The following is a 14,706-nucleotide window of genomic DNA, read 5'->3' as shown; positions in this document are numbered from 1 at the left end:
ACAATAAACCCGTTATCTCTTTTTACTGCATCTCTTTCTACTAGGAAATTACTATAACTATCCCTGTCTCACAAACATAACTTATTTTTTAGAAGAAAAAAAAAATCACCCTTTCTAAGAACAGTTACACCTGTAGAGAAAAATGAAACATATTTTATTAGCTTATTTGAGTTTTTTTAATTGTATTTTTGCCATGTTTGTGTCTTTTAAAAGAGATATTGGACTTCAGGTCCAATATCTCATTGGATATTGCTTTTTCTTGAATATAAAAAGCCAAATAATAATACACAAAAGATCTCACTTAAATGTTTCATGATAATAAAAAATACATTTTAAGATTTTAATATATATATGTTGTTTTAAAAATCGGAAGTGGCCTTGTCAAAGTTTGGACTTGAATCCCATAATTGTTCTAAAAAGCTTGCCATTTTTTTGGTATTAGAAAAGCTTATCTGTTTTCAGAGTTGATACGTGTAAACGTCTGAGAAAACCCTGTTTCTCTTTTTAGAGAGCGGACAGTTTAAGATTTTTAAGCGTTTAGAAACCTCCTCTTCCTGTCATAAAACCAGCCCAGAAGCTTGTGTTGTGACAGCTCAACTGTGATGTGAAATTAGTATCAGCATCAGCTGAAGCAGGAAGGAGTCCAAAACCAATTTTCCCTGAGGGGAGGTAATAATAAAGAACAGGACTGCTAAAAAAAAAAAAAAAGTAGAACGCCTAAGTAGATGTTCAGAACTTTTAAAAAGTAATGCTTACATCAACGTGTCAATTTGCTCTAAACAGCTTGTTTCATTGAAATCATGCATGTAGAGCCTGCTTCATGTCACCCCAAAGTGTTTCAGTGAGATCAGGATTTGGGTTTTTGATTTGACTGGTCCATTGTTTCCATGCTTGGTGGATGTACTGGTAATTTTTGGGGGGGTTCCTGTTATGTTGCGAGGCCCGGCTCTGCTTCAGGTTTTAATTTGGTTCAGATAATGCCACATTTGTTTTCTGAAAAACTGAAAATCATAGGAAAATTTATGCTAAGTGCTGCTACAACAAAGCATCCCCAAACCATGACCCTTCCACCTCCATGCTTCTTGTATTCTGTATTCATCTACAGTTAAACGCATCCTCTGATATTGATTTCCAAACAATTCAATTTCAGAATCCTCCATCTAAATAACAACATTCAATAGATCCTTGTCTTTGTCCACATTCTCTTTGGCAAATTTCCATATACCTACTAGCTGTTTGCTAATTACTGCTGGCTAGTCTGAAGGAGCAGCGTGGGGGAGGGGTGTCAGGTCCACCCAGGCATTTTGCACAGTTGAATGGTTACCATGGGAGAGTAAAGGATTTCTCAAACATGAAAGTATCAAAGCAACATTCCAGGAACGTTTTTGATGAGTGAACAATATCATAAAGTAATTTAAACGCAAAAAAGGCAATTTTACATAATGTTTCCCCTTTAAGCTTGCTTTGTTTGCTACATTACAACTTTAGACACCGAAAAAAATTCACAACCGGGTTAAATATGGGTTATTAAAAGAATGACATTTCAAAACAGCTACTCTTGACAAGCCACAGTTGGCTCGACACAATTAAAACTCAACGGTAACAGCGTGGCGTGTCTTTAAAGGGAATACAATCATATTTGCATGATTGGCTTGATCCTGCCGCTCAGTTCCTCTACTGGAAAGAGGCTGTTGCAGCTTCTTCGTCAGTCCAAGAAACTGGAAGAATTTACTGCTTTAATTTAAATTGTGATTAAAGTCCTGCTGTTTAATTCCAGCACTAGTGGCCACATCTGCTCCCCTCAGCAGGATGCTCTGTCAGAAAACTTTAACATCTCAGCGTAGGGTAACTTCTTCAAAAATGATATTGCAGGATTTAATGACAGTAATGACACAGTTTGGATGGTAAGGTCAATGACCGTCATGCAAAACGGGTTAAAGACAAAGACACTTATTTCTAAACATGATATTTAAAAAAAGGAATGCTGATCTGAGAAGTGCAGTGCCTGTGTCCCTTGAAACCTATATGTGTTTTATTAGGAATGCTTTTGGTAGAAATGGAGAGAAAATAATCGATTTTATAAATAAAATTTGGAAACGGGAGACTTTAGTCTTTAGGGGCATACCTTCATCAGATTTGCATTTTCCGAGAAATGTAGTGAGAGTTAATTATTGTGAAAAGCAGTGGCTTTGTCTGTGTTGAGCTTGAAATTGGGCCTCAGAATCTTTAGAAAGAGCTCCAAATGAAAATTGAAAATAGCAAAACAGATTGCTTTTTTCCCCTTTTTGAAGTACGATCTGTGATGATCTAATTAAATACATTTTATAGACTGAATCAGATCAACCCATCTAAAATGTGATAATTAATTTGTTGAGTCTTTTCATTCAGTATTACGCAACCAAATGCGTTTTGACGAGGCTCGGATTTTGGATGAAAAATAGCTTTCGAAAAATCAAAACCTTGAAGGAGGTACTTTACAAAGTTTTTATTAAATCCAAACCCAAATTTCTGTATTACAATTTTTTTTTAATTGGTCTGATGGAGTATCCTTATATTAAATGTATTTTTTTATTCCTTTGGCTGGAAGCAGATAATCTTAATTAACAGAAATAATAATTGCATGTTTGTGTTTCACTCAAAGAGACAAACCTTTCAATAAAAAAAATTATTGGATTTGAGTGATAAAATAAATTTTTATTTTAATTTATGTGGTTTTAAATGTAATTTCAGCTACTCCTTATGCAGCTTCTGAGTGTTGCTGTTTGTTTTTACCTGCAGACTATCGGCCCTAAGGAGGGCTGGCAGGTGTACAGCTCAGCCCAGGATGCTGACGGCCGCTGCATCTGCACTGTGGTCGCGCCGGAACAGAGCCTGTGCTCCAGAGATGCCAAAAGCAGACAGCTTCGACAGCTGCTGGAGAAGGTAAGCACGGTTACAAAAGGGATGTTTACCTCCCCCAGTGCGCCACGCACAAGCACACATACAAAATCCTGAAACCCCTGCAACCTTTTGTTTGTTTAGAACAACCTTTTTTCATTTCCATGGCCACGACAAAGATGTCTACGTGGAGGTTTTTAGTTATTTAATCTAATGACGTCAAGCACATGGAAACAAAAAAAAAAAAAAAGAGAAGTTGTTTTTTACCAAGTGTTATGTGCATCAAAAACATTTGGTGCTATTTGTGATTTAGAAGAGCAATTAAAGAAAAGCATGTTTGAGTTGCTTTAGCAGAAACAAAAAATCTTTTTCAGCACCATTATAAAATATAAAATTAATCCACCAATTTCTGTCAATTTTATTTACTTATAGTATTTAATTAATTTAATAATTCTTAATTAAATACAAATAACAGTAGCTTTAGACATGTAAGCAGAGCATCACAAGCAAACAAATTTCTGAACATCAAAGAACAGTTCTCACTAACTGAGTCAAGTCCTACCACTGACCACAAAGAGCCAATCAAAGGAATCCGATCGCTCGTCAACGACACATCAGCCTGGAGTTGTTTGCTTTCCACCAGTTTCTGCAGCTTTTCTTTTGCGTGACCCAGTTTTAAGCCAGTTTTCAATTATTATTTTTAACACAATCCTGTGGTAAGCTACCTGACGCCACGGTAAATATACCATTGATAACATGTAGTACCTAGTGGACCAATAGGGGGCGACCACCACTGATCAGTGGACCACAGTTTGAGACAGACTGCTCTAAATGTATAGCCAGAGCATGAGTGGAATAGTTTAAATTAAAACATATTCATGTGCTACAGTGGCCTAGTCAAAGCCCCTACATAGATCCAATTGAAATGGTGTCGGAAGACATGGAAGTTTGACGTTAAGTGTGACTGAACTTAAGAAATCCTGTAAATAGTGGGCAGAACTTTCAGCCGTGGGAAGTGCAAAACCATCAGACGTGACACAAAACACTTTCGCTTGTAATTGCACTGACTATTGACGCAGAGGTACTGAATGTAACTGCATGCCACGCTTTCTGAAAATGCAATTAAAAAAGAAAAAAAAAACATTTTTCTTTCACTTAAATATGTTTTTATTTTCAATTTTAGTTTGTGGTTGTAAATCAAGGAAAGGTTGTTGTTGAGTCACCAACAACATCAAAAACACTCTGAGCTACTTGATAAGTCGAGTGAGAGAAGAGCCCGTCCAGAGAATTGGACAGGCATTCAGTGATACTCATTTTCAGTGCTTACAAGCAGAACGTCAACCAGTTGTCACATATTTCTTTTTGACCAAAGACTTATAGACCCTCGAGAACACATTTTTCCTTCCACATACTTTACTTATCCTCAAATGCAATCTCGCTTACATCTCCGGTGACGCCGCTGTTTTGCCCTGATGCAAATAAACGTGCTAATCGAGTACAAATAGTGGAACTGAATAAAACAGCTTGTGGAGACTGTGTACCATTTTTCAGGATGCCGTCTTTGATCCTTTCCCCTGTACCTGAAATGTGATTCATAGAGAAAACACAGCCCTCTGTACTGTTTGGTGTGTAGTGACAAACATCCAAAAGCTAGACCTGCCATGACCCCATGTCCATTAATCACCACCACCCACACACAGCAAGCTAACGCGTGGAAAACCTGCACACCTACACATAAAGAAATAGAAAAAGGTAATGGAAAACTGGCTAGTTCCAATACTTTTAGAACATTTTAGAACCCTATAATAATCCCTAGCATATGAAAAATGCTGCAAATAACAAAATATATCCTCATGAATGACTCAATTTGAAATTTTTTGAAATATAATATGTGTGTATTATGTAAGCACACTCTATTCATATAGCTTTATTTTGGCTGCATACTGACTGGGGCGGTCACTTTCCACAGGTCTGACATCACAATATAACGACAGTTAATGTTATGGAGAATAACACTGATTGTGTGTAAATATTAAAGCTGATCTTGCAGGAAAATATATATATATATATTCAGAAAATATACACCAACTACACTGTAAAAAAGAAAAGTCTCTTAATTGCGGTAAAATACTGGCAGATGTGGTTGCCAGAATTTTACTGTACAAATATGAATTAGAGACTTTTTTACAGTGTAGTGACAATAGTTTGCTGTCATTTGTACAATGTATTGATTACTTGCTGTTAGCTCAGTCTGTGAACAGAGACCGTCTCGGGTTGTTGCTAACCTTGACCTTTTCCGTTTAAGGTGCAGAACATGTCTCAGTCCATTGAAGTGCTGAACCTGCGCACTCAGAGGGATTTCCAATATGTCATAAAGATGGAGAACCAGATGAAAGGCCTCAGGACCAAGTTCAGACAGGTTGAAGATGACAGGAAATCCATCATGGCCAAGAATTTTCAGGTACTCCCAAGCACTTTGTTATCACAGCGGTTCGTTTAAACCAGTGGGTTTACTTCACTTAGTTGCCTGGGTTGATTGTATTTCATTCAGATCTCGTTTTAGGCCCTTTTTCTTTCCACTACAAGTGGAAGAGATGGGTTTTCTTGGCTCTTGTGGCCTTTATTTGACAGTTGTTAGAAAGGAAAGTGTGTTGTGAGAGAAAGGAAGACATGCAGCAAAGGTCATCAGGCTGGGACGCGAACCTGTCACGGCCACATGATGAACTAAGGCCTCTCCCGACTTCAGTCGTGCTTCAGGCCTGTCCCTCCACCGCACTCCAGAAGAGAGACTCCACCCACTTTTCACACTGAATTTAAAGCACTTTGGAGTCCTTCACCTCAAGATTTCCTGCTTAGAATTTTGTGTCCAATTTTGACCCAAACTCACTCAAAAAGAGCCATCGCCAATACATGCAACTGTAGTCTACAAAAAACTGACATCTCACTCCTGCTGACAATATTATCATGTGAAGCAGTTTACCTCGGCGCTTTGCTAATTCTAAAGTGTCTGAATTAGCAAACACTGTGTTTTGATACGACTCATTGATAAGTGCCCCCATAAAATAGAGTGGTAAAAGCCAATTTCATTAATTCTGTTGTTTTGCTTTCATGTTTGTAACATTTCATCACCAGCTTTTCAGATGTGCACACAAACTGTGTGTGTGTGGGGGAGGAGGTGTGTGTGTGTGTGTGTGTGTGTGTGTGTGTGTGTGTGTGTGTGTGTGTGTGTGTGTGTGTGTGTGTGTGTGTGTGTGTGTGTGTGTGTGTTTCTGGTCAGCTTGTGGGAAGAGGTGGGTGGAGTGGCCAGAAATGCATCAAGTAGAGGTAAAATGAGTAATCTAAAAACTTTTTGGTTAAAAGGGCTACTTAATGTTTTGTAACATCTGATTTAATTTGTGAAAATAAGGTAATCAAAAAACAAAAATATAAACTTTCCTAAATAAGAGAACATTGTGATAAAACAATAAATTCAAGCTAAAATAAACACGTTTCCAAATATTTTTCCTCCCAACATGAAGCTCTCTAAATCCATTCTTACAGCAGGCAATGAAAATCCAGCAGAACAGGACAAAGTTTTTCCTGTGGTGTTATCTTTTTTTGACTTCATATTCATTTGACCTCAAATGGAACAGCAGACTCAGCAGAGCGAGAATTACATGGTGACAATGAAGCAAGCCTACAAACAAGAAGTCTCACTTAAACACGGACTGTGTGTGTGTGTGTGTGTGTGTGTGTGTGTGTGTGTGTGTGTGTGTGTGTGTGTGTGTGTGTGTGTGTGTGTGTGTGTGTGTGTGTTAAGTAATCTGTTAATTTTGTGGGAGAGAGAGAAAGAAAGTTGATTTTTTTGGGGTCCATTTGTGAGATAAAGTCAATGTTTCAGTTTTTAAGGGTCTAATTAAGTTTTTAGGCTCTAATTAAGTTTTTTAAGCTCCTCCCAATTATTTGGAAATTGGGAGGAGAGAGAAGGGAAAGACATGCAGCAGATTCATCACAGAATCTCCCTTTGCTGGTGGAGTGACATCATTCCACCACCAATTATCCTACTCTTTATTCTTTACCTTGAAAACAAGAATAATTCCTGATTCACTTGTTTTTATCCCGTATATCAGGAGCATCCGACTGATTTCCATTTGGGGCCAGATAGAAAACGATAGTGGGAAAGAAAATGTATCATAAATAGACGTAAACAACGGTTGTAATGTTCTGGTATTGTTGTGGCTTGTTTATTGTTGTCATGGCAACCGCCTACCAAGATGGCTGCCAGGTAAAACAAAGAATACTGTAATCTATATTTTCAGTGTTTTTTCTGGTTTGGTCACATGATCTGCAGACTGACAGACAGACTTTCAAGAAAACTTTCAATGGCGGGTAAAACAGCAGGTCAATAGTGGTGGAACCAAAACCAGCTCTGTCTCAACTGTTTGCTGAAAGAACATGGAAGATGGTGAGGAATGTTTTAATAGAGAGCCTCCATCCTCATGTTTCATCAGTTTGAACCTCTGGGCTGATTAAGGCCTTATTGTTCCTCTGGTCACTAAGAACATTGATTAGACGTCATTTATTGACAGTACAATTATTATTCTTAACCAGATTAAAAGCATTTATCTGTGGAACGCTAAGTGTATGTATTGCTTGGTGCATATATTGTTGATATAGTTCAGGTATTCAAGGTTTTTATTGTCATACCACCACCGGCCACCAGGGGCTCCCCAGCGTGCCTCAGCCCCAGGCCAGGGTGGCTCCAGGGTGGGACCTCATGTACGGAGAGAACAACCCCTGTTTCCAACGGTCGTATCATCATAAGGGATCTTTGGGCTGCACTTGGTCTGGTCCCTCACCTAGAACCCGTCTGCACTGGGCAGCAGAACTCCTAGGATCACTGGGACACGCAAACCCCCCCACCACGATAAGGTGGCAGCCCATGGAGGGTGTGTGTGTGTGTGTGTGTGTGTGTGTGTGTGTGTGCGCGTGGGTGTGTGTGTGTGTGTGTGTGTGTGTGTGTGTGTTTCTGTGCCTGGTGCATCTTTGGTTAAACTTGTTTGCACTATAATAGGCAGAAAGTGTACTAAAGTAAAAGTTACTCCATAATAACATTGTTCATGTTGAAGTAAAAAAAACATAGTGCTATAAAACTACTTTTATAAGTTTATTTTTCTCTACATTTTACAGAAGAAATTAAAGCTGAAATGTAGCAAGTTACTCCCCTTCCATTGAGCTAATTGGCTAAGCAGTTAGTTAGCCATTCTTGGCCTTTGTGGTAATTAGGTTTTCCTTTTTCATTCTTTCTTTTTATTCTATTTTTTCAGAAGAAAAGTAAAATATGGTTTTGGAGTTTGTTTCTCGGTAATGTCTGGGAAATATCTTTTGTTCCACATCAGGCGTTTTCAACATTTACAATGCAGAAAAACAGTTTTCTTACTACTCCCAAATACATTTTGCCTTGAGCTGCAGAATCTACACTAGCCTTGGGGGGGAAAATTATCCTTTACCTTAAATATCGGAACAGTTTTACAACATTACTGCTCTAAGTTGTTAAGAGGCACTGTGGAGAGTCTAAAGAATCAAACACAACTCTGAAGCCGTAGGTTGCAGACCCCCGGTTTTTGTTTTGTTCCATTTACTGCTTTGCTTTATTTTTGTCGGACTTGCCATGCCATTGTTTTATTAGTGCTGATGTCTCTGCCCATTTTTGCCTCGATCTCCCGGTCATTGTTCTCCCAGTTCTGCCGCAGCACTTTTCTACCATTGTTCTGTGCTGAGATTTTCTTCCTTTTTTATTTTCCGCAGTCCTTTAAGTTTTATTGGTTCTCGTCAATAAGCTTTAAAAATACATCTTTTGCTAATCATCTATGACCTCATTGTTGGTTCTCCAACTTAGTCCTCTGATATTTACCTATATGGAGATGCAGTTCAGTGCTTTACATCATGAAAACAGCATAAACTTCATACAATCAATAATAGTCAAATCCAGTAGCATACATTGCATTTGTCAAGTGCCATCATTAAAATTATCAGTACATATCAAATATGTTGGTCAACGTTTCATTTATTATGAATATAAAGGCAGCTCTGAACTGGTGGGTTTTCAGTCTAGATTTAAAGGAACTCAGTGTTTCAGCTGTTTTGCAGTTTTCCTGGACTCTCGTTCCAGATTTGTGGTGCATAGAAGCTGAATGCTGCTTCTCCATGTTTGGTTCTGGTTCTGGGGATGCAGAGCAGAACCAGAAGACTGGAAGGTTGCTATGGCAACAGTAGATCTTTAATGCGTTGTGGTGCAAAGCCGATCAGTGATTTATAAACTTATGAAGTTATTTTAAAGTCTTTTCTCTGAGCTACAGGGAGCCGGTGGAAGGACTGTGCTGTATCTTCCTGGTTTTAGTCAGAACGTGGGTGGCAGCGTTTTTGATCAGTTGCGGCTGCCTGAATGTTTTCGGTTGTTGTTTTTAGGCTGGCCCGCGAAGACGCTGTTACAGAAATCCATGCGACTAAAGATAAAAAGTCAATTTTGCTCCGTTTTTTTGAATCTCGCCGCAACTTCAGTCCTTTAATCCGACTTCAAAGCTGTTGGGCTTTGTAACTTTGCATTTGTGGAAGATGTTGGCTGTAAACTTTTGAGTCACGGTAGCAGAAGGCTGCTTTCCCCCCCCACCTTCCAGCAAATAGCCACGCTGTTCTGGCTTCACACATTCATCACGTCTTGAAGTAGGTTTTGATCCCGTCAAACAGCACCTTGTCTCCCTACTCACTGCCTCTCTCATCATCATCATGTCGTCTCCCATCTTTTTGCCGCCACCGTGCCCCTTACCCTCCCCCACTCCAGGAGCTTAAGGACAAGATGGACGAGCTGAAGCCATTGATCCCCGTGCTGGAGCAGTACAAGATGGACGCCGCACTCATCTCCCAGTTCAAGGAGGAGATCAGGAACCTGTCGGTGGTGCTGACGGGCATCCAGGAAGAGATCGGGGCCTACGACTACGACGAACTGTACCAGCGGGTCCTGCGGCTGGACACCAGGCTGCGCAGCTGCATGGGCAAATTAAGTGAGTGCTGCTTATGTACGGCGCTCCCCACTGGATTAAGTCAGAATTTCAATCATGTCTCCAGGAAGCTGACATATTGTGAAACCTGCATGAGCTCAGCGTTATTCTCAAGTCTTATTAAAAAAAAGAAAGAAAGAACAACCCCGGCGTTGCACAGGAAAATGAATAACACCAGCAGAAGAAATATTAGATGCAGCCAGAAGTTGTCAGATCCATTCCTTCTCCTTCCTCGTTTTTTATGCTGCCGGGGAGCATATAGCAAAAATAACCATAGGGGATACATGAGTAACAAGTATCGTCCACAGCTTCTTAGTGCTGCTTGTGTGCAGCTGGTAAAACACGAATTGAACACCACAAGGGTTTTTCTCACTTTAATTATTAGTTGTCTGCAATGACGTCATACATGAAAATAAATTAGTGGAGTTAGTTCACTAATGAAGTTATGGGAATAATACAGGAAACTGAACATTGACATTTAGTTTTAGTTATTTTGGTCAGACGCATAGCTCAAGTCAGGTGTGACTTTTGACTCATTCACAATTCCAAGCACTCGGAATTGCAAATCAGATTTTTTTCTGCACCTCCATTCTGCGGGTTTATACGTGTTTTTTGCATATTTTGCCAGGTTATGTCCAATCAGTCGCTGCATTAAAACACGGGCTCATTGTCTTCCTTTCAAAGAAATCCCAAGTGGTTAATGGTTAGCTCCCTCATTTTTATTCCAGTGCGACAAAACGAAGCCAATCCAGTTCGCGCTGGTGTCGGCTGTTTTGGATTGATGGCTTTTAACAGCAAAATCTTCCGCGATCTCTTGAAGGAGGCAATTAGGAGTAACATGTCCTCCCTTATCGTCTTCTAATGAGCAGAAAACGAAGCAGCTCGTGGTGTTAATCTTCTTCGACTGCAGCCCCGCTTCTCCAGAGAAGTTTGTGATGCCATGAATTAGTTAGAAGTTCGGGGTCTGAATCACTAACTAACCCTGAGCTTTTAAGGCTCTGTTTTCTTCTGCTTAAGGGGAAGCAAGCAGTTTTATTTTAGAGAGTGTTGTTTTTGTACACGGCATTGAACTGAGGCCCGCTGCGGCTGCGTTAAGAAACTGTAGAAACCCCTGTGAACGCCGAGTAACTTTTAGATTCAAACAACAGTCGGACAATTAAGCTTGGAGTTAAATAAAGTGAAGCGGCTGCTATCTTAGTATGCACAGGGGGCACGCTCCCTGGCGACGCAGGCATGAAATTGGCTTGAGGAATCTAGTTAGAGACTGAAACCATCCCCAGAACATCTTATTGCTGCTTTTCTGTATCAACAGCATGCGGGAAATTAATGAAAATCACTGGACCCGCTACGATAAAGACATCTGGAACCCGGTTTGGGGCTTGGATGACGGATCCGCTTGCAACAACCCGAAACAACAGGGTGAGTCGTGATAAGATTGGGTTTGTTGCTGGGTTTTTTTCCCAAAGATCAGAGCAGGTACTGAGAGGAGAATGCTTGTGGAGTAGATTTAGATTTTTAACAGTAAGAGAAAGAGAAAAGCAGTGATTCTAGTTGGACCATTTTCTATTTTTTTCTGTAATTTTTTGATGTAATCATATAGAGAATTACCAATGATGACAGCTGATGATGTCATACAGTGGCATAGACATAATGTTAATGCCACTGTATTAACAGTGAGTAGGACTAACAAATTTTATGTTAGTCCTACACACACACAAAATATTTATGGAATTGTTTTACTAATAATAATAAAATCCCCAAAAGATTGGAATGCATATGTATAGTCCTGGTAGCTACTTTTCTAACTAATGAACATTTACCAATAACACCTTTTTTTTTTACCCTTGAAATTGTCTCAGAGGCCTTCACAGAAAACATTGTGGATTTTTGGTTGCACTGGATTTTATTTAGAGGAGTACGAGTAAATTGAATACAAAAGCATGCTGCAGTTTATTCCCTGATTACTGGGATATGCAAAGAAAACTTCAATACATTTTTGTGAATGTAGATGATGTGAATGAAGTAGAGTCTTCCATCTCATGTGTGACACAGAATTTATGTTGAGGTATTACAGTGAAGAGAGCTGAAAACCACAAACTATTTTCCTTCCAATTTATTATCATCCACTTCTTAAAGTTGGTCGATCACATAAAACCTCGTGAAATAAAAACTTTGCGGTGTTACAGTGAAGAAATTTGAGAGAGTGGGATATTGTAGCCAGTCCCCGCAAAATCTAACTCATTCCTCCGTTCTCTCTGACATAGGTTTGGTATATGGACAGTTATACCAACAGCAAGATTGTGCGCGAGTACAAGACGATAGACGACTTTGTGTCGGGAGTGGTTTCTCAAACCTACAGCCTCCCGTTTAAATGGGAGGGAACCAACCACATCGTCTACAACGGCTCGCTTTACTACAACAAGTATCAGAGCAACATAATCGTCAAGTACAACTTCGAGACGGGCACTGTTCTCGCCCAACGAGCCCTGGAGTTTGCCGGCTTCCACAACATGTACCCGTACACCTGGGGAGGGTACTCTGACATCGACGTCATGGCCGACGAACTGGGAATGTGGGTCGTGTACGCCACCAATCAGAACGCCGGCAACGTTGTCATCTCACAGATAGACCCCGACACCCTGCAGGTGCTGAAGACGTGGAATACGGAATACTCCAAGAGGAACGCGGGCGAATCATTCATGATCTGCGGGACGCTTTATATCACCAACTCCCACCTGTCGGGAGCGAAGGTGTACTACGCGTACTCCACCAAGACATCCAGCTACGAATACATAGACATCCCGTTCCACAACCAGTACTTTCACATCTCCATGCTTGACTATAACGCCAGAGAGCGGGCGCTGTACGCCTGGAACAACGGACACCAAGTGATCTTTAATGTTACCCTGTTTCATGTCATAAAAACTGAAGACGACTCCTAAATGTGAACCAACGAAGAAGAGCTGCTGTTTGTGATACCAAGACCAGCCAATGAACTGTTTCCTTCATCAGAATTGAACTGCTATCTCTACTTGAACCTTTTGGAATTTCTGGCTCCGTCTTCTTGAGCATGGACACTAGTGACTTTACAATAAAACATAAAAAGATTTTTTTCTATAACTTTTCATTGCTGCTGATTAGTCTGGGTATGCCTTATTTGCAGAGTGTTGAGTTTTCCAGCTAAAAACTCGAATCTTTTGCATGAATGTCATAAACTTGTCCACTGTACTTTGCTAAAATCCTAGTTGTTTTTGTTGCAAATTAGATTATTTATTTACTTATTTATTTTGCTTTCCAGTGTTTGCTTTGTTTGTATAATTAAAGTCTATTTAAAGTCGTATTTAATATTTGGAATCAACCTGCCGGCTACTCGCCACGATGTAAATGAGAAAACGCGGTTGAGCTCTGGTCAGGGATTGGACCCTGTAAATTATTAATGACACGATGTCTCTGTGAAAGAAGAACGTTTGTATTTTTTTATAAACAAAACCACTGAAGAATGTTTGTGCATTTTCATTAAAAGTGAATCTTGTACATTTCATGAAAATATTTTTAAATGCTAAAAAAAATAAAATAATTGATCCAATGAGATAAAATAAAAAAACGGGAAACTAGTTGATAAAGTTTGCAGTGTTTTGGTTTTTTATGTAAAGTATGACAGCAAAACTATTTACGTTTCACTTAACTTCGTCAAATTGGTTACTGCTAGAAATTTTATTTCTTTGGCTTCTCACTAAATCCAACTATCCATCAAAAACAAAAAGATTTTGTCTTTTTTTTCTGCTTTTTGAAAAATTGGCTTAACCAAAAAAAAAAAAGTGTTTTGCAGTGGTCATAAAACCTGAAGGGATTTATGAATAAGGAATGCAGATCAGTATTTATTACTGAGTCATGATGTGGGTCGATTCCTGCCAAAAATAATAAATAAATTCAACCTCAAGAAAACGTTCAACACCATGTTATCAAATATTCAACAAAACTTAAGCGAAACTTGAAACATTTGTAAAAAATAAAATAAAATAAATAATTAAAAAAACAGTGATACAAATCCTTTTTTTGTATCACATAAAAATAGTGTTTTCTTGTCCCCGTTCCATCGTTTTTGAAGAATCTTCCCAGTATCCCGTAAAAAAATGAGGACATCTCTTTCTCTTTTTTCTTTTGTCAAACCAGTATGCAAATGTCCTCTTTCTGCTCCTGTTTACCTTCCACACAACATGCCGACTTCCATGGAAATGTGGTTTTATTTTAGTTTATTCCAATCATGCAACCTGTTGCCTGTGCTCTTGCTAGATTGCATACAGAGCCAGTCTGGACATACAGTATTCATAATACACACAGGATCGGGCCCTGCTATGAATACTGAGCACAACCTCTTTCACAGAGTCTCCTCCATGATGAATTTGCATGGCACAGATTACTTTTTTTTTCTTTTCTTTTCTTCTGGATCATCAATGACTCAAAAAGCACAACTGGACAATTTCCCAAAAGAAGGAGAAGCTAAATATGCTGATGCAGGCAGCCAACCAAAATGCCCTATTTTGTTTGCACAATGTAAGTTGGATTTTTTTTTCTGATACGTTAATATATAGTATATACCTGCTGGAAGAGATGTACACATCCACCGCCATTTAGTTCAAACCTTAAAGCTGCAATATGTAACTTTTAGAAAAATCTATTTTTTAACAACAGAAATTGTAATTTGGTTTTTTTCCCCCTCACATTTAGGTGATTATTATTAGAAGCCATCTCTGTATTGTAGTTCATGTGCACAGTGCTACTTGCATATAAT

At 39.2% G+C, this 14,706-nt stretch overlaps 1 protein-coding gene across 2 annotated transcripts in view; it reads left to right on the top strand.

Moving 5' to 3' along the window:
* olfm3a (olfactomedin 3a) overlaps positions 1 to 13,448 on the top strand; it is a 32,784-nt gene extending 19,336 nt beyond the window's left edge. For both annotated transcript variants that reach the window (XM_055037939.1, XM_055037940.1), the window contains exons 2-6: positions 2,779 to 2,922; positions 5,183 to 5,338; positions 9,698 to 9,917; positions 11,227 to 11,333; positions 12,179 to 13,448. In XM_055037939.1, the coding sequence (XP_054893914.1) occupies positions 2,779 to 2,922; positions 5,183 to 5,338; positions 9,698 to 9,917; positions 11,227 to 11,333; positions 12,179 to 12,856 (1,305 nt within the window). In that variant the 3' untranslated portion in view covers positions 12,857 to 13,448. The remainder of the gene's footprint in view (positions 1 to 2,778; positions 2,923 to 5,182; positions 5,339 to 9,697; positions 9,918 to 11,226; positions 11,334 to 12,178) is intronic.
* The last annotated feature ends 1,258 nt before the right edge of the window (positions 13,449 to 14,706 follow it).

This window comes from Poeciliopsis prolifica, unplaced genomic scaffold (genome assembly GCF_027474105.1).
Source record: "Poeciliopsis prolifica strain line A6 unplaced genomic scaffold, Auburn_PproV2 SCAFFOLD012, whole genome shotgun sequence".
Lineage (NCBI taxonomy): Eukaryota > Metazoa > Chordata > Actinopteri > Cyprinodontiformes > Poeciliidae > Poeciliopsis > Poeciliopsis prolifica.
This window is presented reverse-complemented; position numbering and strand designations above follow the sequence as displayed.